The sequence below is a fragment of the Cnephaeus nilssonii genome, assembly GCF_951640355.1.
Source record: "Cnephaeus nilssonii genome assembly, chromosome: 9".
Lineage (NCBI taxonomy): Eukaryota > Metazoa > Chordata > Mammalia > Chiroptera > Vespertilionidae > Cnephaeus > Cnephaeus nilssonii.
In genome coordinates, this window is record NC_137080.1 from 20,830,340 (window position 1) to 20,857,967 (window position 27,628).

At 37.4% G+C, this 27,628-nt stretch overlaps 1 protein-coding gene across 3 annotated transcripts in view; it reads right to left on the reverse strand.

The window, feature by feature from the left end:
• Positions 1-4,643: 4,643 nt before the first annotated feature.
• The window catches only part of MED23 (mediator complex subunit 23), a 42,821-nt gene continuing 19,836 nt past the window's right edge, over positions 4,644-27,628 (reverse strand). For all 3 annotated transcript variants that reach the window (XM_079780834.1, XM_079780835.1, XM_079780833.1), the window contains 17 exons: positions 25,196-25,341; positions 23,979-24,224; positions 22,052-22,194; positions 20,646-20,820; positions 18,133-18,296; positions 17,213-17,337; positions 16,102-16,304; positions 15,833-16,013; positions 14,714-14,884; positions 14,098-14,314; positions 12,477-12,713; positions 11,135-11,300; positions 10,492-10,564; positions 9,480-9,694; positions 8,540-8,660; positions 7,686-7,817; positions 4,644-5,581 (listed from right to left, as the gene is read on the reverse strand). In XM_079780834.1, the coding sequence (XP_079636960.1) occupies positions 5,414-5,581; positions 7,686-7,817; positions 8,540-8,660; positions 9,480-9,694; positions 10,492-10,564; positions 11,135-11,300; positions 12,477-12,713; positions 14,098-14,314; positions 14,714-14,884; positions 15,833-16,013; positions 16,102-16,304; positions 17,213-17,337; positions 18,133-18,296; positions 20,646-20,820; positions 22,052-22,194; positions 23,979-24,224; positions 25,196-25,341 (2,883 nt within the window). In that variant the 3' untranslated portion in view covers positions 4,644-5,413. The remainder of the gene's footprint in view (positions 5,582-7,685; positions 7,818-8,539; positions 8,661-9,479; positions 9,695-10,491; positions 10,565-11,134; positions 11,301-12,476; positions 12,714-14,097; positions 14,315-14,713; positions 14,885-15,832; positions 16,014-16,101; positions 16,305-17,212; positions 17,338-18,132; positions 18,297-20,645; positions 20,821-22,051; positions 22,195-23,978; positions 24,225-25,195; positions 25,342-27,628) is intronic.

Below are 27,628 nucleotides of genomic sequence, written 5' to 3' on the forward strand. Positions count from 1 at the left end.
CTTAGTAAATTATATAATATCTAATCACTTAGTAAATTATATAATGTCTAGTCACTTAGTAAATTATATAATGTCTAACTGGGTGTACACCTAAAGCTAAACCTGAAACTAATATAATGTTGTGTGTCAACTGCAATTAAAAAAGATTAAATGGCAAAAAACACACACCTACATAGTGGGACTCCTGTTATCAGGAGGTAAAGGTACCACACTTGAAAATGGACCGTATTTCCACGTTGTTCAAAAGATGTGATTTTTAGCCAGGCCAGCATGGCTCAGTGGTTGAGCATTGACCTATGAACCAGGTCATGGTTCGATTCCCAGTCAGGGCACATGCCCAGGCTGCAGACTCGATCCCCAGTAAGGGGTGTGCAGGAGGCAGCCAATCAATGATTCTCTCATCATTGATGTCTCTATCTCTCTCCTTTCCCCTTCCTCTCTGAAATCAATAAAAATATATATTTTTAAAAAGATGTGATTTTTATAATACTCTTTATATAAGATCCTATCATGTCTACATATTTCTAAATATATGCAAAACACACACACACACACACACACACACACACACATCCTGCTTAAAACTACTATAAGGATTTTAAAAGCCACAGTGAAATCATCATCCCCCAAACACTGGTGAGACCTTGGTGAAGCTAAACTCTCTGGCTCTGGTTTCTTCATCTGTAAAATGGGTAATCATAAGGCTTGGTTAATCTCCAAGTCCATGAATGACAGATGACCTTTTACTTTTTCTAAACCTCAAACATGACATTGGTTTGTATGTTAAGCATGGTATCCTTTTGGGAGATGGAAGAAAGAAATCAAATGGCTATTTTATTTCTAAGATCATCTAACTCAGACAGGGATTTCACCCACCATGATCTGTGACTTCCTAACATGCCGCCCTCACTCATGACAATTACAGTGTGTCTCATTTGCTGAAATCTTTAAACATCCTAAAACGCTCATCTTCGCTCTGGAATACAGTGAGGCGGTGGAAAAAATAAATGAGAGTAAACTATAAACAAATCCAAGGAAACAAACTCTTCCCCTTCTCCACAACTTACACAGAACTCATGTGGGCTCTGCAGTGAGGAAGGCCCCATGAAAGGATCTGTTTGTTGTTGTTAAAATAGCCATATGTCACCCGGCCGGTGTGGCTCTGTGGTTGAGCGTCAACCTATGAACCAGGAGGCCACGGTTTGATTCCCGGTCAGGGCACATGCCCAGGTTGCCTGCTCCACCCCCAACAGGGGGCATGAATGAGGCAGCCAATCGATGATTCTCATCATTGGTGTTTCTATCTCTCTCTCCCTCTCTAAAATCATTAAAATATATATTAAACTGCCTGATCCTCCCTAACTGCCTCTGCCTACCTGACCCTCCCTAACCCCTCTGCCTGCCTGATTGCCCCTAACCACTCACCTGCCTGCCTGATCACCCCTAACCACTTGCCTGCCTGCCTGATCACCCCTAACTGCCTCTGCCTGCCTGATCGCCCCTAACTGCCTCTGCCTGCCTGATTGCCTCTGTCTACCTGATTGCCCCTAAGCATTCTGCCTGCCTGATCACCCCTAACTGCCTCTGTCTGCCTGATCACCCCTAACTGCTCGCTGGGGCGGGGGGGAGGGAGGTAGGGAGAGGCGGGTGGCAGCGGCCAGCCATGGTGAGGGGCCGTGGTCATTCTGGTCATTCTGCTGTTTCAGTCACTGGGCTTTTATTACATAGGATTATCCCATTTTGAAAATGGTGGAACTGGCTTTCCTTTTTCCATTTAGAACACTGATGAGTTCCTTTATGTCATAGGTCCAACCTGAAATTCAACATTTTACTAATTTATCTAAAATACTAGAAGCCCGGTGCACGAAATTCGTGCACGGTGGGGGGTTGTCCCTCAGCCCAGCCTGTACCCTCTCCAATCTGGGACTCCTGGAGGGCAGTCGGAAATCCCTCTCACAATCCAGGACTGCTGGCTCCTAACTGCTTGCCAGCCTGCCTTCCTGATTGCGCCTAACCGCTTCTGCCTGCCAGCCTGATCACCCCCTAACCATTCCGCTGCCAGCCTGGTTGATGCTTAACTGCTCCCCTGCCAGTCTGTTTGCCCCCAGCTTCTCTCCTCTGCTGGCCTGGTCACCCCTAACTGCCCTCCCCTGCAGGGTTGATCACCTCCAACTGCCCTCCCTTGCAGGTCGGGTGCCTCCTAACTGCCCTCTCCTGCTGGCCATCTTGTGTCCACATGAGGGCAGGATCTTTTACCACATGGGGGCAGCTATATTGTGTGTTGCAGTGATGATCAATCTGCATAGTACTCCTTTATTAGATAGGATAGAGGCCTGGTGCACGGGTGGGGGCCAGGTGGTTTGCCCTGAAGGGTGTCCCGGATCAGGGTGGGGTTCCCTTGGGGCATAGGGCGGCCTGAGCGAGGGGCCTGTGGTGATTTGCAGGCCGGCCACGCCCCCTGGCAACCCAAGCGGAGGCCCTGGTATCTGGAATTTATTTTCCTTCTACAATTGAAACTTTGTAGCCTGGAGCGGAGCCAAGCCTGCTGCTCCCTCCGGGGTGGCAGCCATTTCTGTGGCAGTTAATTCACCTTCTACAATTGAAACTTTGTAGCCTTAATCGGGTGAGCCCGGCCAGGGTGTGCGGAAAGCTTTGCTTCCCCTGTTGCCGCCGGCAACCCTGGCCTGCTCTCTCAAGCTCCATTCTGCTGCCATTTGTTTCAATTTGTTTACCTTCTATAACTGAAACTTTGTAGCTTGAGTGGAGGCTTAGGCCTGCAACAGCTATGGAAAGCTTGGCTTGCTCTGTTACCTGGGAAACCTTGCTCTCTGTGGCTGTAGCCATCTTGGATTGGGGTTAATTTGCATACTCGCCCTGATTGGCTGGTGGGCGTGGCTTGGCTGGTGGGTGTGGTTTATGTAGCGGAGTGATGGTTAATTTGCATATTACCGTTTTATTAGAGAGGATTGCTTTTCATTTTTTCTCTCTGCGATATTCTTTTTCTCTCATCACCATGTCTCCCCTATACCCTCTTCCACCCCTCCCTCCTCCTCCACCACCCCAATCACCACACTGTTGTCTGTTTTCATGAGTTATTTTTTTCTTTTTAGCTCAATACTTCAGCCCCCTAATATCCCCCCTCCCCCAATACCCCTGTCACTGGAGTTGTCTGCCTATTCTCTATCTATGAGTCTGTCTCTATTTTGCTTATCCATTTCTTAGGATTCTGCATGTTTTCTTTGTTTAAAAAAACAAGAAAAAAATATATTAAAAAAACAAAATACAACTCAGCCATATGTTAGAGCCTCCTCTAACATCTGATTTTTCATATGCAGCCTAGAATTTTAAAACTAACCGTTGACATATGGACTTTGTCAGATAAATATTTTACTGAATTGCTTTTAGATAAGAGCGATTATGCCGAATCACGCTTTAGAGTATACTGTCACATGTAATCACATGTAGTTATTTAAATTAAAGCTTAATAAAATTTAAAATTCAGTTCCACATTTCAAGTGCTCAGTATGCACTTGTGGCTACTAACCACTGTACTGAATAGCACAGATAGTCTTTCCACCACTGCAGAACGTCCTATTGGGCTGAGCGGCTTTAAAGGTACTATTAAAAAAAACCTTTAGGATGTATTGAATATAAAGGCATTTCCCCCCCTCAGAAGCATTCTAAACCCAAATAAAGTGTCTGCCTTCTATTAATGTCTCTGGTTAATAATAATTCTTTAAAAAACCCATTTGGGGAATATGATTTTTTATAAGACAGAAGAAAAAATGAATTGTTAATAAATGAACTGGAATGTACATATCCTTGAGAAAGTGATATTGATTTTCACTTCCTTTATTCTATTTGTATAATACCAGTTCATAATTATTCCCATTTTAGGATCTCAAAACATATTCCTTGAGGTATAATATGAACCATTATAATAATATGAACCATGAAGAAGGTAAGGTCTAGGATCATGTATTTGGAAATAAAAAATTGAAGTATAGTTGGTTAAACCTCACTAATTCTTTTTTTTTATTTTTTATTGATTTTTGAGAGAGCGAGAGAAAGAGAGAGAGATTTGTTATTCCACATATTTATACATTTACTGGTTGATTCTTGTATGTGCCCTGACCAGATATCAAATTCACAACCTTAGGTTATTGGGACAATGCTCTAACCAACTGAGCTACTTGGCCTGGGTAGTTCATTTTTATTTTAAAGCAGTACTAATTTTTTTTTTTTTAATTAGTACTCTTAATTCTTAGGTCAATGTCAGTCACCAGCTGTACTGTACAACCCATGGAGGAATTAGCCCAGGTCTCTCTCATAACCCAGCCAACACACTGCCTGGCACACAGCAGATGCTCATTCAAACTGAGTAATTAATTACACAATGTATTCATTTAAACAGATTTTACTAATTATTTTTGAAGTCTTTTACAATCTGAATGTCATTTCCCTTCAAAATTAACATTAAGTCTCTCAAAATTTAATAAACCCTAAAGAACCAAAATGTACACTGCATTTAAAAAATAAATACTTAAAAATTTTAAGATTATAAAAATTCAAAGAATAACATCATTTGCTGGGTAAGTGTCAACCTAGAAAAGCAATTATTTTAAAAAACAGATTGGAGAATCACCATTTAAACATGAATTTATTAAGTTTGTGCATTTCTAGTTATGTTATCTACTTACAAAACTTCCAACTCATTTCATACAGTAAAGTTCAAGTCCCCAGCAAAGGCAAAAATTTGCCAAACTACCTTGATTAGAAACATTAGCTTATTTACTTGAAAATCTATGATAAAAATTTTAAGCCATTTAAAAAGAATATGAAACAGTTTACTTCTGCAATGCAATGAAATTTTCAGGTCTTTATTTGACAAAAATCTCTTATCCCAAAGACACACCAAAAGAGATTTATATATAAAAGGATCTGTAATAACTACTACGTATGTAGTGCCTTTAAAACAATGAATAAGTCATTAATTATAAAAGATAAAACCAAACCAATGGCTAGACTAGGAAAGATTGAGAGTTATCTAATACAAGTCTTTTGATCACAGATACCTCAATGTTCCTAGGCAGCTCTAATAAATTGTTATGGGTATGAACAACATGTAGTTTATTTGACCTCTTAGAGACATAAGTGTTCCTAGGCAGCTCTAATAAATCATTATGCATATGGACAACATATAGTCTACTTCATCTCTTAGAGACATAAGTATAGACAAGGAGATGGGAGTTATAAGGTGTCAACAGATTCACCATTTGAATCAAAATAAAACAATCTGAACGTCACTTCTTCTACTACATCACTATGTAGTATGATCACGTTCAGATTTAACAGGTTTGAGTCCACTTTGAAAGACAGGTGTATTTCCATTGCAGCACGGTGCATGCTGACTTCACTGAGTGACTGGTAAAGACACTGGCACCTGGTTAGACTGAGGGGCTGGAGACCCACTATTTATGGCTTGTGGAGGTACTGTAGTTGGTTCCATCTTGCTAATGTGTGTGATGAATCGAAGACGAAGTTTTAAAGCTGGTTTTAAATTACAGATAATCTTCTCTACCTAAAAAATGAAAATACATGAAAAATATTTTAACCAGAAACTTTAATTTCCCACCTTTTAAAGAAGTGATTGAATACATATCCTGAGACAATATACTAGGGAGTGGGATGGATGAGAAGTTTATCTACATGCTTTGTGTTTTAACAAAAGCAGATAAAATTATTTCTCTCACACGAGAAAAATTGTGTGTTCTTCCTCACACACATTTTATATATGTATATGTGTGTATATGCATATATCTATGTATATAAGCATATACTTACAAAAACACATATACTTACCTGGCTAGCCAGTAATCCTACTGCCAAAAGCTAGTATAATTTACACTGAAAATATTACACATGCAATAGGTGGTCATCCTTTTAAAATACCATCTTCACAGAAGCATGAAGCACAATTACATTCTGAAGTTCTTTGAATAACATGTCTGTAACATATATCTACAAATCTAATTTTTAAAAATTCTGATTTATACTTGGAATTCAAACTATATATCAGATCTACTCTTACTTAAAACACTTTAAAGAAATAAATACATCAAGCAATTTCACAGCTTTCTTTACTTTATTCAAATGCTCTTTGACCTTGCCAGTCAAGATCAGCCCATTAATAATTTTTCCTTTCTGTAATTACCTTGTGTCAAAGTGTCTTGGGCCCAAATATAAAGGATATGCTAAATAAAGCATGCCTGAGCCCGGCTGGTGTGGCTCAGTGATTGAGCATCAACCTATGAACCAGGAGGTCATGGTTCGATTCCCAGTCAGGGTTGCAGGCTTGACCTCCATCCACTGTGGGGCATGTGGGAGGCAACCAATCAATGATTCTCATCATTGGTGTTTCTATCTCTCTCTCTCTCCCCCTTCCTTTCTGAAATCAATAAAAATATATTTAAAAAAAAAAAATAAAGCATGCCTATATTGGTTCCCACTCAACTTCCCTTGATGATTCTGCTGAGGCATAAAGGAGTCCACCCTCTCCAGTTGCAAGGGAAGAATCCAGCAGACTAGGATTCATATGTTTTTATATCAGTTTCTCTCTCTTGGCCATTATAGAAGGAAGTAACATTGAAGTATGGAGGGGAGTTATTTAATTTCTCCTTCTGAAACAGCCAAGACTGTTTCCTACAGATAGGAAACTCTGTTATGGCTCAAGGTCCTTTCCACTTTCAGACAGCTCTACTAGGAAGTGGCTCTTCATATGTTGAGTCAGAATGCATCTCCTTTTAACTTCACCAGAGTTTATATGTCCTTTGAAGTCACACAGAACAGATCTAATACTGAATCCAAATGGCGACCCTCCAAATAGTGAGGACATAAACAATTAACTAATGAGTTTGGTGTGGGATGTGTTGAACTGGAGATGCAGGGAGAAATACCCCTCTTTAAGGTTGAAAAGAAAGTTAAGGATGGATCTTAAAGTTCAAATGAAGCTTTCCCAGTTCCTTCCAATACCCTTCAAGAAATCACTCCCTGGACTCTCCTGGCTTTAGTCTTCTAGTTATGCTGCAATTTGTCTAATGTTCCCATAGTGTATTCTAATCCAGGCATCCTCAAACTACGGCCCACCGGCCACATGCGGGTGTTTTTGCCGTTTTGTTTTTTTTACTTCAAAATAAGATATGTGCAGTGTGCATAGGAATTTGTTCATAGTTTCTTTTTTTTAAACTATAGTTCGGCCCTCCAACGGTCTGAGGGACAGTGAACTGGCCCCCTGTTAAAAAAGTTTGAGGACCCCTGTTCTAATCACTGTCTGGAAAAAGTAGGACCTCCTTCACGTCACAACACCTGTCTGGTCTTTTCAGTAGTGATCCTGTACTGTTTCTTCCTAAGGAAATTACTGTTAATTACCCCCCCCCCCCCCCCCCAGGTCTTTTTCAGATGTCTTGTTGCAAATATCAAGGGGAAAATGTAAGAAATTATAACATGTATTTACTTTTACTTTAATACTATATCCAGAATATGCTCATGTAGCCTAAGAGACTGATATCAACCTTTTCTCCTCAAAAGAAAATAAATTAACAAAACCACTCACCCAAACAAGTCTATCACCCTATGTTCAAGGTTTCTAAACTAAACATCATTAAAAGTAATTAAAGGTAACTTACTTGCTCTTTTACGCTGTCACCAGTAAACATATACTTCACATGGTATAGGAAGTCACAGATGGGATCCATGTAATTTAAGTGGGCGCTGCACTGGTCTACATTCAGCAACATGTCATAAAATGCCACACCAATCTAGTTAAAAATAACATAAAATTAGTTACATGTCAAAAATGGTTCAATAATTCAGCATGATACGCTGGACTCCATTTCAAGACAGAGGGATAACAGGTTTACAGAACTGTCACTGACCACACAAGCTGTGTGCATGGAAATATGACATGGCCTGCATTATAGTGGACTCGATAGTGCTACAAAATGCCCCAACAGGGCATAAATGCAATTTCTCTTTACAGTTTAGGAATTTTTCTTAAAATTAAGAGACAGATGATCCCCTTTCAGGAAACCATATTTCAATTTCTTGGATAATCGCAACCTCAGGGATATTTTAGGTTGTACCTTTAGTTCTATTTGGTGGCTTATACTTTAAGGTTCTATTCCTGGCTCATTTTCTTTTCTCTGTACTCCTGGTATAGATGATTTTCATCCATTTCCATGATTTTAATTAATTCTTCTTTACTGTAGTGCAGGTTCTCAAATGCATTTCTCTATCCTTAACTTTCTTAACTTTGAAGATGGGTATTTCTCTCTGCACCTCCAATTCAACACATCTCACACCAAACTCATTATAGTTACTCTAAGTCATGGGTACACTAAATCCTCCAAAACCACTCTCTGATCCTACTAAGCTGACTTCACTACTAATGGATTATGAAATGAAGTTTGGAAAACATTGGGAAAAAAACCCAAATAAATATTTTAGAACTTTATCACAGAAAACCCAGATTATATTTTACCTCTATCATACACCGAGTTCTCTCTTGCTGAAATCTTTGTAAAAATGGTCCCACAAGATGGTACACATAAAGCAATTGGAATTCAGTCTTCACTATAGGAAGAAGTACTTCAGTGAGAAACCTAAAATTTGAAGATAATAATTTATTGTGATTTGAAATCAGTGAATTATTTGAATTTTGTTAATATAGCCTACCCCAGTATTTGCAAAAGTCGTAATAATTTTTTTAAATTTCTTTAAATTTTGGTAACCTTTTTAATTATTCTCATATCTCTCACTGGCTCTTATTTTCATTTGATTACTGGAATAAATTTATATTTAAAGTTATTCTTAAAAATAAAATTACTGCCCTGACTGGTTTGGCTCAATGGACTGAAGGGTCCCAGGTTTGATTCTGGTCAAGGGCATGTAACTTGGTTGCGGGCACATCCCCAGTAGGAGGTGTGCAGGAAGCAGCTGATTGATGTTTCTTTCTCATCGATGTTTCTAACTCTCTATCCCTCTGCCTTCCTCTCTCTGTAAAAAATCAATAAAATAAAAATAAATAAATAAAATAAAATTGCTGAATTTCAGAGGTGCATAACCAGTCTAATATAAATGCCATTCTCAAGAAAGTTGAATCTAGTTAATACCAATTTTACAGTTAAGGTAAATAATCAGAAAATAGGCTGATATCAGTTATTCAGTTCAAAAGGCAACTTTTGAAATACATTCTAGGAAAAGCCTCGTTAAAATGTAATGGAAAACTAGATACCAAATTATTACTTACACATACAAATTATATATTTTTTCAAACAATTCTGAAATAAGTTTTCTGATTATCTCGAAATTCTACTTCACTCTTACTTTCCAAGTTGTTCTTACATGTACATGAGGTTAAAGAACAAAACAAAAACATCACCACAAAAGTAAAATTTTTTTAAAAAAATCATAATACCTACTTGGGAATGAGAGAAAGTTGCCCAATGCTAGAATGGTGCCACACAGCATGTGCTAGAGCTAATGTATAGCTACAGCTCATCTCGGAGTAGGACTGATGACAAGCAGTGAAGTCAAAGAGGCGGAATGGATAGCCAACCCACTCAGTTTCAGATGTCAAGCTGGGACTACTGATGACGCTCACAATTTGATCATGAAGGACAATCCAATATGGCTCCTTTAAAACCAGAGGAAAGCCTGATGAAAAGTATCACGTATCTAGTATTCCACCCCATATTCATTTTCACACTCTCACCCCTAAAATAATAGCACTTTCTCATTCTTTAATGTTTTCTACTTATCCAGCTTATGTCTTTGTATAATGGAGATTTTTGCAATCAAAAGTGGGTATCTTCATAATAAGTCAATATTATGCTTGTGAGTTAGAGGGTTCCATACACGCATCTGCCTGTTCACTTAGTACCTGATACTGACTACACAGTAAATCTACTTTAACAGTATTTACCACACAGACACTACTGATACACATGTGCAACTCAGAAACAAATACATGTATTTGGGAGGTGGGTAAGGAAACAGTGACTTATGGAGGTGCCTAATCAAAGCAGTCTGGAGAGCAGAGGGTTAGACAATATTATTGACATTCAAAGATAGCACAACAGACAACCATGCGGTGCCGACTAGACACATGTGGAGGTCACATGAGAAGAGGCTCTCATAGATATATAATAAACTAAGTGTTCAAAATATTTACATTTTAATGTAAAAACTAAGGTTGGATGGGTAAGTGGGACCAATGAATGTTGGGACCCAAAAGTGAAGTAGATTTCATTAGATTTGATGCAGAAAGCAAACAGTCACTGTAGATTTTTGAAGCAATAAATAATATGAAAACTTTAAAAACATGAAACACTTCATTAACTGCACAATGTCCTTGTATAAAGGCATCCAATTCTTTCAACTCACAGGAACAGCTGCATTCCATTACTACATACAAATCACAACTTAACTCACTGGTAGAGCAGTGATGATCAATCCAATTGCATTCATCCATGCTGTAATGTTCTCTCGTGGCACTAAAGGCTGACTACAAGGTGGGAACAAATAATAAAAATGTGGAATTATAAAAACATTTTTTATGGTTGATAATGAATCTTATTTTGAGAACATGTGTAATTCAGGGGCTGACCACTGACCTACTCCAATATAACTACAATAGATTTTTATTGAGTAAAAATTTACTATACAGAAACAAAAGCAAAATAAGAATTTTGTTTCGGGTTGTTTCGTTTAACAAATGGGCTGAAAGACTATTTCCATTTATTTATACTTCTCTAATCATTATCCCATACTTTATGTTGGTCTTTAAGAAAGTACTCTTCAAAGACGGTCTTTATTGAGAGGTTAACATTATTCCTAAATTAAATGCCAAACAACTAATAAAGAATATAAGTAGGAATAAACCCAGGTCTCCTGACACTGTCTAGTGCTAACTCCATTATACATATATCGTAAGGACAAGATCTGGAACCAAAAGATAGTTACTATCCAGTATGTATCAGCCTTGGGACAGTAGGTTTGTCTGACAGCTCCAAATAAAATATCAATTTCTTTACAAATAAACAATAAATCTTATTGCATACAACAGTATACATACCTTTTCAGCACAACATTTAGAAGAGCATTTCCAACTTCTTTGCCTGAAACAGCTAAGGCCATGAGCTCCACACAAGTAACATGCAGTGCATGGGCAGCTGGATTGGGAAACTCATTGAATCTCCAGTCACAGTTTGGAAATGGACCAGGAGACTTGCCAGCCATCGGTGCAAATGATTAAAGCAATAACTACTGGATTATTTTGAGATTAATGGCTCACATTTGTATAGTGCTTAATAGTTTTCAAAATGTTTCACATGTAAACATCTCATTTGATTATCAATTTATCTGATTATGAACCTCCAAGAAGTGATTTATCTAAGAGATTAGAAGGCAAATAATACATACCAAATACAAGTAAAATTGACATGACAAATAGATTGATTGCAACCACGTGATCAATCGTAAGGTATACGGTAAAATGGTTGGTCTTATATAGGTGGGCTCTTATAACTGTGATGTGATAGCTATAGATGCAACCAAAGTACTGCTATAACTATCACATTATTCCTTCTAATAGTTATAGGATAATTAATAAGAAAGTTACTCGCCCTAGCAGGTTTGGGTCAGTGGATAGAGCGTCGGCCTGCGGACTGAAGGTCCCGGGTTCAATTCCGGTCATGGGCACATGCCCAGGTTGTGGGCTCGGTCCCCATTAGGGGGTGTGCAGGAAGCAGCCAATCAATGATTATCTCTCATCATTGATATTTCTATCTTTCTCTCCCACTCCCTTCCTCTTTGAAATTTAAAAAAAAAAAAAGTTACTTAATAATAAGTAATTCTTCTACTTCACAAAATAAGTTTCTTTGTGTAGGAAAATAAATCATGACCATTTATATAAAACTGCTCTAAATAGTGGCATGGTATATAGACATACTAAGAATAATGTGCTGATAACTTAAGACATAAAATCAAAATACCAGTATAGTGGCTTTTTTTTTTACTAAAAAAGAGAGAAAATAAATTTATTATTCTCTATTAACATTTTTAAAAAATTCAATTACTTAAAGCAACAAATTTCTATGTTCTCCAGTAGCAAACAAATGCACATACTACAATAGTACATTTATTTAGAAATAGGATGGTTTTCTTTGAAACAAATCTTATAAGGCCTGTTTGAAATATAAATTTTAATGGAGTGAATTTCTGCCTCTCTGTCACGATGCTGCTAATTTAAGATTTCAAAACTTTCCAGAAGTAAAAGTAGAAACAATCTTTAAGAAATTTGAAGAATTTAGAATACATAAAAATATTATCTTGAAAGGACAATACATCTTACATTCTCACAAATCATACATGCACTTATTTCTACAGAATCTGGAAAATCACAATAAAAAGGATATTATCCACTAGTCGGCCAATCAGTCTGCAATAGTAGGAGTCATCTGGGACCCAAGGATTGTCTTCTCGGGCATTCATAGCACACTTCAGGTAAGTGTCACTTAGACACCAGCCCTGCGGTCGATTATCCTTGAGAGAGCCGATGATCGCGTGGACAAGTTTTCGTTTGAGAAATGCACGCTCTCTCAGGTGCATTTCATAATAGTGTAGAGTATTATACAAATAAGTCACTGGACGATCTGCCAAGAAGAAAACAGATCACCACAATGCAATCTGGTTACCGACAACTGTGAAAAACAAATCCTGTTTGCAGATTACCAAAAAATAGCTAAGATTATGAAATTATTTCACATGCTGGGTAATTACAGACAGTGAGTATTTTAATTTTAGGACAAGGCAGCAAGCTTCCAATAATATACATATCTTTATTTAAAGATATTCATTACAGTCTGAGGTAGCGATTTCACTTCTGGAAATGTATCCTGCAAAAGTGAAACACATGTGCCAGGGCATTCCTTTCTAGAGGACAGGGATGGGACATTTTATGGTGTACCCTTCTGCACCACGTGCATTTATCACCTAATCCAAGTGGAAAATGTTTTCAAGGAATGTTCACTTTAACTTCATACCTATTCTGTAGTTCTAACGACAAGTCTAGCTTCTGCACTGGAGGAAACATCTTAGATCGAGGTCTAGAAAGAACTGCCCCAGAAAAAGACACTTTGTCCCCACAGTGGCTGCCCTGGGGCTCCCCTGCTTCTGTCACTGACTCTGCTGTTCTCCAGGACCAGGTTTAACACTTCAGAGTTGTCTTAATTTCTTTCTTTTCATATTCTCCCCACAACCAGCCCCCAAGTCCTATTCCTTCTTCCTTGACTATCTGTCCCTTCTTTATCATTTCCAATGAGATCATACTTGTTTATCATACACCTGAGCTTTCTGACATAACGTGTTGAAATGGCTTCCTTCTTCCAAGACATGCTGCCAACTACAACTGGATTTATCTAAAATAAATGTTTTCCGCTTATGCTTTCCATGTCATTATCTTACTCAATAACTTCTAGTTGATCCTTGATTATCTGCGTTATAAAATCAAAACTCCCCAGTCAGGCATTTAAGATGATCTGTCAGGTACAATACATGAAATTTCAATTTAGCCCAATGAGGCTATTGTTTTTAAAATGCCTTGTTTTTAATACCTTCATGTTTTTCTAAAAGATTCTTTCTGCCTGCCCACCCCCCCTACTTTCTGTTTATACAAATCACATAACACCACAGTTGAAATTCTGTCCATCCAAGAAGCTGCCAAAATCCAATTCGTTCCCCATAACTTCGGTCTGTTATGAACACATACTTTTCTCCCTCTATGCTCTTTGGCAATTTATCACACTCTATGTCAAATAAGGCATCTCTTACATATCACTTTTTTCCTATTTAATACATTTGTTATGATTAACTATTCATATTTTTGTCATCTATTTTAGACTTCCTGGTATCAATGCATGGCACTTACCCTAAAAACACGTTAATAAAACAAGATCTTTAGAACCACTGTTACCCATATGGTCATGCCTAGCCCACTTTTGTTTACTATGAGATGGGATTAAATTTGAAAAAGCTCACCGTGAAATTTATATAGCCCTCCTAGGTGATCTAGGAGAGTCTCCAGTGATTTGGAGACTGGAAGCAACTCTAAAAATCTGTGGATTACTATATCAAATACAGGAAGGAATCGGAGACACACGTTTCCAAAATAGATGGGCAGATAGGGTGACTGGATCTGCACAGGAGGATCAACCTGCTCCGCCAGGCCCTCAAAATACAGCTTCTCTGGATATTTCTGTGGAAACAAGGAAATGGTAAATGTTTAGGGCATCTTTTTTCTTTTAAAAAAGGAGCTAATTTAAACTTGCCCTGTAAAAAAGAACATGAAACCATGTTTGCTCCTACAATGCAATGAAAACAAGAGTCACTTACTTGGTAAAAATCTTTTATCCCAAAAATACACCAAAAGTGATTATATATAAAAGGATTTGTAGTAAGTCTTTTCATTTTGTACTGTATGTACCCATGTCTATAAAAACTGCAATTTTAATTTATTCATAACTTTAGAGATACTCTAGAACCTTGAAGAAATTTAGAGACCAAAGAGAAATAGTAGAACCACAGAGACAACAGCCAAGTCAACAACCAAATATGGTTAGAAAGGATTAACTGAAGCACTAATTTGAATTAGTACCTTGTGATAATTCATGTGCTTGGTGTGCCAGTCGTTCTGTAGCCAGTGCTCTGGGGAATTTTCCTTCACAAAGTCACTTACTCGGTTTCGAAAATCATTTGGTTTGAGTAACAGCAACTGAATTATGAAATAACAAACCTGGGCTTCATTTCCTTCATGACTACGCATGGCCTTTGGAGAAGAACAGAAAATTCTATGAAAATGTAACCTATGCATGAGCATGGCTCTGCCATTTGATACTCTAAATCTAAATAAGTAAAATGTTACTATATCTCTATTTTATCCTTTTATTGATTTATAGATTTGCATTATTTCCCCTAGATTGTAATTATCTTTTTTTTTAAGTAGCTTCTTTTAAAAACATTTATTTATTTATTTGAGAGAGAGAGAAAACACTGATGTGTTGTTCCACTTATTTATGCATTCACTGGTTGATTCTTTTATGTGCCCTGACCGGGGATCAAACCCGCAATCTAGGTATATCGGGAAGACACTAGAACCAACTGAGCTACCTGGCCATGGTAGACTGTAACCATCTTTACATCTGTGCTCCACAGCTAAGAGGTTAATGTTAACCTATAAGCCACCCCAAATATCACCACTATAGTATTTTTATAAATGTAGTATTACCCATCCTGATTTAGTGTCTTTTTCTTAAGTTTTTGCCTGAAATAGAATCAAATCAATAGAAAAAACATTTGGGGAACATTGGGTGGCGATGAGAAAATTCAGTTCTGACTGTGGCTACCAAACTGCACAAATGGCTATTAGCACCTAAAAATAATGCAGTGACTTACAAATTCCTGACCCTAGTGGGAAACTTTGAGAATCAACTCAGGTCTAACTGCTCATATTTTTAGAGCATCATAAAGCCAGGGTCATGTCTGTCTTATTTACTCCATGCCTTCTGTGCATAGAACATAGTATATATTCAATACATATTTACTGAATGAATGAGTAAAGAAATTGGGAAATATCTAGTTCCTTAGGGAAGTGATAGCAATGCTTAATTATAGTATAAATTTATTAAATCCTTAGAAGCAAGATCTATCAATCACACACATTGATCCAAAAGACAATAGAGAGCTTAGAAACATTCTTAAGTAAGCATATTCTTACCAGGCAGAGAATTAATCTGTCCAATGTAACAATGTTGTACTTCCATACCATATCATTAAGAATTTCAATGCATTTGTTGAGTTGCTGACCCCCAGCTGATGTAGAGAATTCATATACCAGGAAATCTGCAAATGTTCTCACATGGGCTACCAAGGCCCTGGCTCCAATTCTTTCTAATACTCTGGAAAGCAGAGAGTAAAAAATAAATTATATTGCTGTATGGTATAATGGGTTGCCAAATGGAATGCAGATCTAGGTTTGGGGCTTACCTGTAACCAATCTGATTAATATGATCTGTTTCCAAGAGCATTTTCCAGAGAAGACAAAGGAAGAGAGGAGAGCCTTGATTAGAAAAGTGGGCAATGATGTTATTTTCATTGCTCATTGACTTCCACTTCCTATACTCCTCCTCCACATTTTTTTTCAGATTAAAACGGCTTTCCTGAGGTACATTATTTTGTTTGAAGAATGCCTAAAAGGAAGACCAGAAGTTTACTTCAATGGTTGTAGTAAAAAGAGCACTGGCTATGGAGTTAAAAAACCAGTTCTAGACTTGACTCTGACAGTAACACACTGTTGGTCTCAAGCAACTCAGTAACCAAGGCCTGACTTTCTACTAGTATATTGGGAAAATATGCAGACTTGACTAGATTATCATTGAGACTCCTTTCTTAGATTTCCTACAATTCCAAGCAAGCCTGAATTCAAAGTCTCTTAATAATCTGTTGATACTTCTATTCACCTTGGGAAAAAAGAAACAGAAATTTATGTGCCCGTTGGTTACATATTTCCCTATAGCTATAAGGAAAATCCATTACATTAGCTCAGTGGTTCTCTGAGTATGGCAGTATCAGCAGCAATCTGTATCTAAACAATCTTCCAGGAGATTCTGAAAAGTTTGAGAGCTACTGCTCTACCCCTATTAGAAGTTATATGTTCATTGTGCCTAAATTTTTCTCTGAAAAGTAGATGAGGTTTTCTTTCTCTGTATTATAAAAGCCAAGTTTATAGTTTTTCTCTCTGTGTGACTTTTTTTAAATGCACTCAAGTGTAGCATATGTGTATTCTGTGAAGCTCTATTAAATTATATTTCTCTGCATTTCAGTACTATGAGAGAAAAAAAATTTTCAGTTAATGTATTAATTCTCACAAGTATTAACTAATAAGATAAAACCATAATAATTAAAATTTAAGAAACATACAGTCCTAGAATAGGACAAGGAACAACAACCCAAGATTTTGAAATAGCGAAGATTTAAAAAAACAATAAGAAAATCTAACTTTTCTTTGGCTGTCACCAAAAGTAACTCTCTAGAATAACGTTATAAAGGGGAAGAATGATTTCATATATATTCAATATATAATTCAAGACCAAATTACCTGTAGTGGGCCTGGAAAACAGCTAAGAGTATGTGAAGCCCAATTATGAGGAGTAAAACTCATAATGGTCTGAAGTATGTCTTTACACCAAGTTCCCTGAATTGAGTCAGAGCCTGTAAAAAAATCTAAACAAAAACAAACAGATATAATCTAGATCTAAATGATCACATCCATAATTCATAATGAGATCATAGAGAAAGTCACAAACAACTATGTACACTGAGAGAATTTCACTGCAATGCATTTACTGCTAAACTAGTAATATTCAGCTTAGGACCTAAATTTGAATGATATGAATACAAATGAAAAGACCAAAGACAATGGGAATCTTTTTAAGTTACAGAGCATCAATGATACAATTGTTGTTCAAGTCTACCATGATTGCTCAGTTAATTCACTCTGACAATGGGGTATTAGCACTCTTTGAGCCAAGAGAACAGAATTAAGAAAGCAGATATTGTGCCCGGCTGGGGTTTCTCAGTGGTGAGCGTCAACCAATGACCCAGGAGGTCATGTTTCAATTCCTGGTCAAGGAACATGCCCAGGTTGCAGGCTCAATCCCCAATAGGGGGCGTGCAGGAGGCAGCCGATCAATGATTCTCTCTCATCAGTGATGTTTCTTTCTGTCTCTCCCTCTGAAATCAATAAAATATATTTTTTTAAAAAGAGGGTAAAGTGGTCCTGAGAAAAGCTCAAGAACCACTACTGAAAAGTGGCTGAAAAACTGATGCTCATCCTGGTTAAAGTGACAGTACACAGAAGAATCTATATAATGACTGAAATGGTGACGCTATCAAAACAACTGTTTTTGCTCGAACAAATGAAAAGTATCTTTTTAGCATGTCATCCCCTTAATAATCAGTAGAGACCTGGCACACTCCAATTTCACTGTTTTGTTAGTGGTGGTGGATTCACTGTACCTGTCACGTGAGTTGCTCTAGCTAAGGTCAATATCAAGGCTCGGTTCAGCTCTTCGGATTCCGCCGACAGCACTGTTTTGGGGTCATTAAGGAAGCGTGTGAACTGTGGCTGCAACTCGGAGCTACCTAAGGCTGTTATAAGCCTAAGTGCAGTGCTCTCAACACTGAAAGGTGGGAGAACAAGAAAACATGAAAGAGTTAACTTGCATATAAATTTCAGAATTATGGAATTAAATCTAATTCTAGGCTAATTAAAATGGGAAAACATGCAAACTATGAATTTCCCTTCTTTAATATTATTTTCTTTTTTTTTTAATCCTCACCCGAGAATATTTTTCCATTGATTTTTTTTTGGCGGGGGGGGGGGGGGGGCGGGGGGGTAGGGGAGAGTAGAAGAGAGAGGGAAAGACAGAAACATTGATGTGAGAGAAACACACCAATTTGTTGCCTCCTGCACAAGTCCCAACCAGGGCCCAGGCCGGGAAGGAGCCTGCAACCAAGGTACATGCCCTTGACTGGAATCGAACCCGTGACTCTTTGGTCCACAGGCCAACACTCTATCCACTGAGCCAAACTGGCTAGGGCCCTTCTTTAATTTAAATAAATAAATAAAAAACACCCTTTTTTGGTGTGAGATGAGCTTTGCTTAATTTTTTTTAAAACCTGAAGTGGCAAATTTTATAGTGAAAACCACTTGACTTGCTTACACATTTGAAAAAGATAGCCTAAAGCCTATAAGACTAAAACATTTCACTTAGATAAACAGCATTTCAAAAATTACACTATTTTTACTTGTGATATACAGTATTTTCACTTAGAGCAAAATCAAAATGACATGATTGATACCTTAACCATAATTCGAAGTATGTTTAAATCTAGTATCCTAAAAGGCTAAGTTAGAACATAATGTCAAAGGCCTTGGAAGTACTTATTCTCAGTCCAAAGATTCCAAGGAAAGGATTCAACTATCTTTATAACTTTCTGTTTAAAAGGCTGGACTCTGGGAGAACATATTTGCCAGTGATGCATCTGATAAGGGTTAATATATGAAATTTATAAAAAGCTTATATAACTCAACACAAAAGCACAAACAATCCAATTAAAAAATGGGCAAAGAACCTGAATAGACACTTCTCCAAAGAGAACATACATGTCCTAGCTAGTCTAGCTCAGTGGATAGAGCGTTGGCCTGGGGACTGAAGGGTCCCGGGTTCGATTCCAGTCAATGGTGCGTACCTTGGTTGCAGGCTCAACCCTGGCCCTGGTCAGGTCGTGTGTGGGAGGCAGCCAATGGAGGTATCTCTGTGTCTCTCCTACTCCCTTTCACTCTCTCTAAAAATCATATGGAAAAATATTCTTGGGTGAAGATTAACAAAAACAAAACAAAGAGAACATACAGATGGCCGATAGACATGAAAAGATGCTCAACACCATTAATCACCAGAGAAATGCAAAGCAGAACAACAATGACATATCACCTCACATCTGTCAGAATGATTCTCATCAATAAATCAACAAACAAGTATTGACAAGGATGTGGAGAAAAGGGAACCCTTGTGCACTGTTGGTGGGAAAGCAGATTGGTGCAGCCACTGTAGAAAGCAGTATTGAATTACCTCAAAAAATTAAAAATGGAACTGCCTTATGACCCAGTGACTCCACTTCTGGAAATATATCTGAAGAAACCCAAAACACCTAATTCGAAAGAATATATGCACCCCTATGTTCATTGCAGCATTATTTGCAATAGCCAAGATTTGGAAGCAGCCCAAGTGTCCAATGTAAATGAGTGGCTAAAAAAAGCTGTGGTACATTTACACAATGGAATACTACCCAGCTGTAAAAAAGAAGGAAATCTAACCATTTGTGACAGCATGGATGGACCTAGAGAGCATTATGCTAAGTGAAATAAGCCAGTCAAGGAAAGACAAATACCATATGATTTCACTCATATGTGGAATCTAATGAATAAAATAAATTAACACACAAAACAGAAATAGACTCATAGAGAGAAAACAGACTGACAGCTGTCAGAGGGGAAGGGGATTGCAGGGCTGGGTAAAAAACGTGAAGCAAATACAAACAAAAAATAAATAAACAAACAAAAAACCTCACAGACACAGAAAACCTCATACACACAGATGACAGTATGGTGATTACCAGAGGGAAAGGGGGGTTGGGTAAAACAGGGTAAAAGGGGGATAAATGGTGATGGAAGGAGACTTGATTTGGGGTGGTAAACACACAAAACAATATACAGATAGTGTATTATAGAATTGCACATCTAAAACCTGGATAATTTTGTTAACTAATGTCATCCCAATAAATTCAATAATAAACTTTAAAAAATAAAAAGCTGGACTCTACTCATTCTATATTGGAAATAATATACTTCAGAAGCAGAGGGATTTTATGACAAATTAATAAAAATATTGTAAGGCAAAGATTTAAGTTCCCATTTCCAACAAAGTTTCTTATAAATCTTAAAGAAAAACAATCTCCAGTGAGCTCACCAGAGATGGAGCTGGTTCTGATTTGTTTGTGCAACTGCAGCCAAAGTATGAAGATGACTCAAGAGCTGAACTCTGTAATGAGGCTGAATGTGGTGCATCCTGTAGCTGAACATCTCAAGAAGTGTGTGTAAGATCCCCCAGGCGTGAGACTTGAAAACGGTTGGCAAAAGCTGACCTTAAGGAACAAGATCATTTTAGACACCGATTAGTAAAAGCTGTGTATGAAAAGAGATGAAAGTCACACTGAGCAAAATCTATGCAAAGATTTGATTGTGACTACACATGCACAGAGGCATACAGAAGTACACATATTTTCCAAATATTCTCTATATATTCTACTTTAATTGTAAGGAAAAAATCCAGATCATAGTTATAATATCAAGTTTGCTTTTTTCCCCCTGGAATTTAACAACTGATAATCAAGTTCATCTGGAAAAATAAAACACAAGATATGTCTGAAAAAAAAAATTATTCTAACCATTCTCACTTCTCAGTTATTTTCAAAATTATTTTTATGAAATTAAGGTTCCCAATGTTTTGAAGCAAGAGGACTCACTTTTTAACACATAAGTTGCATCCCCCATGTTATTATTCCCTCCTCCCTCCTAAGAAAGTTTTATTCAGATCTCAATTATCTGGTAAAAAGAGTAACTATGTTTAAAATTAAAATTATATATTGGTGAAAGTTAGAATTACCATGAATCAGAATAACACTTCCATACTAGACAGTATCTATTATTCAGAACAGCATAATAACTAACAGATATTATAAGCTGTCCTCTGCAATGCAGGAAAACGCCTTCCATACTGCCAGTCAGATTCAGTATTCATTGCTGCCCCAGGAGCTAACCAGAACGAGGCAAACAGGACCACGATTCTTGCATGAAAACAATGACCATGTCCTGCTCACTGTATCCCAAGCAGCTAGTACAATACCCTTTTCTTAGCATAACTTTACATAAAAATGCAACTCACCACCCTGACCCTATCCCTCTTGTTTATTTTATTTTTCTCTATAAGACTTATCACCTGAGCCTGGCCTATGAGCACTGACCATTGACCTATGAGCCAGGAGGTCACGGTTTAATTCCCCGTCAAGGCACATACCCAGATTGCAGGCTTGATCCCCAGTAGGGGGCCTGCAGGAGGCAGGCTATCAATGATTCTCTCTCATCACTGATGTTTCTATCTCTTTCTCTCCCTTCCTCTCTGAAATCCATAAAAAATATTTTTTAAAAAACCATCTGACATACTTCAATTTCATTTATTATTTTTTTGTCTATCTCTCTCATTAGCAGTAGTCTCTATGATGGCAGTAACAGTGCTATATCCCCAGCACCTAGAAGAGTACTTGTTGAATTAATGAATGGATCAATGGTTATAAACATCAGAAGGTCCTGGCTTACTGATAAATCCTTTGATGCCCAAAGACTCTATTTCCATATAGACCAATAAACGACTGTAAGTTTCCACCAGGGCTGGAGCCAAGGCCACACTGGACTTTGCATGAGCAAGTTTTATCACTCTGGTAGCAATGCTGTGGATAAGGCTGAGGAGAAACAAAAGGAAAGCAAATAAAAATCCCTATTTTTGACATACATACAGGAGTTATCTATTGGTAGGGAACTTGGTATAAATCTGAACTTATATATATGAAATGAATCAGTCCCACTTTAATCATTTAGGTTGGCAGGACAGTGGTAGTGAGTGATGCACTGTACAATCTAAAACCTATTCTGGTTTCCATGGTGCTCCCAATGTGCATCAGGATCCCTCTCCTCATGCAGGCTTTGGGTACAACTCACAAGAACATGCTTGAATGGTTTCAGTAGGTTTTCTTTTTTAAATATGTAATAAAAATCATTTGAGAAATTTAACTTCTGTTACAGAATTACTTAATAAATCACAGCTAAGACCCAAATGTTGGGTTCTAACAGTGCTTCCCTCAACTCTGTTGCATGCTCTAAACTACATGTGTAATTCTATCACAGTGTTTGCCATCTGAAAAAGACCATGGCTTTTCTAGAACTGAAGCGGCCCACAGATGAATTCTCATTGACCTATATAGTATTTAAAGTTTGAGCCAATACTTAAGAGCTGAGCATCGACCTATGAACCAGAGGTCATGGTTTGATTCCCTGTCAGGGTACATGCCTGGGTTGCGGGCTCAATCACCAGTGAGGGGCATGCAGTAGGCAGCTGATCAATGATTTTCTCTCATCATTGATGTTTCTATGTCTCTCTCCCTCTCCCTCCCTCTCTGAAATCAATTAAAAAATATATTTAAAAAAAATAACCTTAATGTCCAACAATGTGGAACTGGTTAAATAATCAATTAGAGCCAACCCTGGCCAGGTAGCTCATTTGGTTAGAGCATCATCCTGATATGCCAAGATTGTGGGTTAGATTCCAGTCAGGGCATATATAAGAATCAACTAATGAATGCATAAATAAGTGAAACAACAAACTGATGTCTCTCTCTCTCTCTCTCTGTCAAATCAATCAAATAACAAAAAAAAATTGTTCAAATCATTTATAGTCACACAAAAGACCTCGTTGTAGCAATTAAAACAGATATTTTTGAAGAACACTAAACTTAAAAAGGTGTTTAATGGATTATTATGGAGGAAAAAAATGATTATAAAATTTAGTAAGAGCCCATTTTCTTAAAATCCATAAATTCGTATATTTATACATAGAAAAAAATGACTCAGAACATACACAAAAATTTTATAATGTTTATTTTTCATGGAGGGATTATGTTAATTATTTTATTTGGGTTTATTTGTATATTCTAAAAATCCAATAATAAAAAATTATAATCCTATATAATAAAAGCCTAATATGCAAATCGACCAAACAGTGGGATGACCGGTTGCTGTAATGTATACTGACCATCAGGGGACAGACACTCAACGCAGGAGCTGCCCCCTGGTGGTCAGTGTGCTCCCACAGGAGCCGGGCTCACGGCTGACGAGCGCAGCGGTGGTGGCGGGAGCCTCTCCCGCCTCCCCATCAGCGCTAAGGAGCAGCGAGCTGAGCTAAGGAGCAGTGAGCAGGCGGGCAGTAAGGAGCGAGGGGTCCTGGACTACGAGAGGAATATGGACATCCCCCAAGGGCTCCCGGACTGGTAGAGGGCGCAGGCCAGGCTGAGGGACCCCCCTCACCCTCCAGTGCACGAATGTCGTGCACCGGGCCTCTAGTTTTATAATAAAAAACCCTAATTATTTTTTTAAAATGTACTTGACCATAAAACACAACACATAATCATGAAACCAAGTCTATATTATACTGATATCAATTACATGACAGGACCAAGTAAACAGCCCATACCTCATTTTGGCATGAACTGTCAGTGAATCCAGGAGGTTCATTGGTAAGGGAGTAATAGATGCTGAAGCCAAACAGCTCGTTCCAGGAAGAGGTATCCTCATAATTCCATTTCCATAAATAGTTTCTACTAGAGCTCCCATGGGTAATGTAAAACATTCTGAATTTGTAGAGTAGGCATTACACAGCAGGGCAATCTTATAGTCATTCATCTGTAAACTTTTATTTCTAAGACTCTGCTGTAGGAACCTAAAATTTCAAGTCCAATTAAAGAGGAAAAAAATGCAAATAATTTTCAGGAAGTTAACTTGCACTTTTAGAACAGTTTAATTTCATGCAATTATTTACTAATAGTATATTCATTCCTACAGGTTTTATAGTTTCTGCCCAAAATGTAATGTAGAAACACATATAAAAGTATAAGTAGCACTTCAGAAAGAATTTAAATAATTATAAGTTAACAATTAATGAGTATTTATAAGTATGTATTACAGCTACAGCACTAAGATTCAGAAAGGAAGAAATAACTCATCAATTCATGAACTAGGGTTCTATTTATTATCTATCTGCTTAAGCCCAATGATATGCCTTCATTATAGATGTCACTACGTATAGATGGTTAAGGGGTATCTCATAAAATGAAAGCTAAATGAAATGTGAAGTCTGACTATCCTATAGTCTCTTATGAAGTCTTTTTTAGAAGTTCTGGGTGGGAAGTTCAGCTATTCCCAATACCTCTCACTGAAGCCCAATCTTATCCAAAAAGGACACCTCTGAGTAATCACAGCTTAGGGAATGATGTGATTCATTAAGGGAGCACACTAGACAGATGAGGGAGCACACTAGACAGATGAGCTCAATCAGCCCTGGCAGCCCAGGGAGTGAAAGCCATCTCAGTCAGATCATGATAAAATCCTAAGTACTTAAGAAATTTTGAAACACGTTCACATATTTTTGGAAATTAAGAAGTTTAATTAAAGTAAACATATAAAAGTAAAGATATATATATATATAATGTAAATAAGATTAATCTTCTAGTGTTCTCTGATGCAGATATTGGTCAGTTTCTCTTGGTATGACATACACATTAAATGCTCGCCCTTACTGCCAATGAATGTGGGGGGATTTCCATTCTTTACACAAATACTAAGAATAATATTAGTCTATAACCCACCACTTATAAAATAAAAACAATTAACTGTTCAGCTACAAACACTTACTCATGGTGAAGGTTTAGGGAATGAGGTATTGGAATCTGTAGTTTGGAGTTGTCATTTTGGGCTTTTCTATTAAGATGAATCCAAATGCAAGTCATTGCAAAGGCATGAGTTGACTGAGGTTTGTTAATATCAGGAACTGGGATACACTAAAAAATATTAACAGAAAGAGAAAAATTAACTAATTAAAACTATTTTAGTAATCTACTTCTAATATAGCTCCTTTAAAAATATGCCATAGCCCTAGCTGGTTTGGCTCAGTGGATAGAGCGTCAACCTGTGGACTGAAGGGTCCCGGGTTTGATTCTGGTTAGGGGCACATGCCCAGGTTGCAGGCTTAATCCCCAGTAGGGGGCATGCAGGAGGCAGCTGATCAATGATTCATCATTGATGTTTCTATCTCTTCCTCTCCCTTCCTCTCTGAAATAAAAAATATATTAAAAAAAATAATAAAAATATGCTATATTAATTTACTTCCAATTGTTCTTTGATTATTCAGTAATATAAATCAGAAGATAAAACAGCAACGAAACATTGAAACTATTATTACAAGACTGTTCTGACTTACCAAGAAAATAACAAATTCACAGGTGCTTAGCCAAGCTTTTCCTGCCACAGAGCATTCACAATCATTTAAAAATATCTATTCTTTAAAAATTAAACAGTATGAAATCTTACTGAATGTGATAAATATACTGAAAACACAAAACTTCTAAAAGTCACATATATACTTTTTGAGAATATAAAAATTAAAAATTTGCTTTTAAAATGTTCAGCATTGACAAGGTAAAAAGGAAAGAAGAAACATATTTCTTAGGAGTTTACTTTCTATTAAATCTACTTTTTTTGTGCATTTAAAAATTTCCATAAAATACCCTGGCAGGGTAGCTCAGTTGGTTAGAGTGTCATCCCGATACGCCAAAGTTGTGGGGTCGATCCCCGGTAAGGACACATACAAGAATCAACCAATGCATAAATAAGTGGACCAAAAAATCGATGTCTCTTTCTGTCTCAAAATCAATAAATGAAAATTTTGGGGGAAAAATTCCCATGAATACCTAAGGAAATGCAAATCCAAACCACAATGAAATATCACCTTATACCTGTTAGAATGGCTACTATAAACAACAACAACAACAAAAAGAAGTACCAAGTGTTGGAGAGAATGTGGAAAAAAGGAAAGCCTTGTATACTGTTGGTGAGATTATAAATTGGTGCAGCCACTAATTTATTCAGAAATAGAACTACTATATGATCCAGCCATTCCCACTTCTGGGTATTTATCTTAAAACACTAACTGAAAAGGCATTTGAACCCCTATGTTCATTGTAGCATTATTTACAACTAAAGGCCGGGTGCACAAAATTCGTGCACAGGGGGAATGGGGGTCCTTCAGCCCAGCCTGCACCCTCTCCAATCCAGGACACCTCTGCCTGATGACCTGATCGCCCCAACTGCTCCCCTGCCAGCCTGATCGCCCCCTAACTGCTCCCCTCTGCCAGCCTGATTGCCCCCTAACTGCTCCCCCCTGCCAGTCTGATCGCCCCCTAACTGCTCCCCCTTGCCGGCCTAATCACCCCTAACTCCCCTGCATGCCTGATCGCCCCTAACCGGCTCTGCCTCAGCCTCCGCCACCGTGGCTTTGTCTGGTCTAATTAGCATATTAACCTTTTATTAGTATAGATAGCCAAGATAGGGGAAAAACCTAAGTGTCCATGAATGTATGAATGAATAAAGACACACATATACAATGGAATATTACTCAGCCACAAAAAAGAATGAAATCTTGACATTTGTGACAACATGAATGAACCTTGAGAGTATAATGCTAAATGAGTCATAAGGAGAAAGACAAATACCATTTGATACACGCATGTGGAATCTTAAAAAACAAAACAAAAAATAACCCCAACAAACAACATAAAACAAAAACAAACTCATATATACAGAGAACAGAATAGTGGTTATTAGAGGAGAAAGGTGGATGAGAGGAATGAAGAGAGTCAACTGTATGGTGATGGATGGAAACTAGATTTTTGGGGGTGATTGCTTTGTAGTGTATACACAGATGCCAAATTATAATGTTGTACACTTGAAGCTGATATAATTAAAAAAGAAAAAGAAATGATGAAAATTCCCATAATAAAATGTTTAAAAAATGGCAATCATAAGTGCATATCCTATTTTACTCAAATACTTTATGTAATAAAACACTGAGAAGGACACACTCAATTAACAAACAAACAAAAGATATTCAGACACTAATATTATGTGGTCATTCAATGATGTGTATAGATAAGAACAGTATAATGTTTTTTAAAATTGTAAACCTACTTAAAATGTAGGAAAAAAATTTGCTATACTAAATGTTCCATTGTGATTCAAGATAAACTTCAAAAATAATTTCATTCAATTTCTTCATTAGACGTGAGTAGA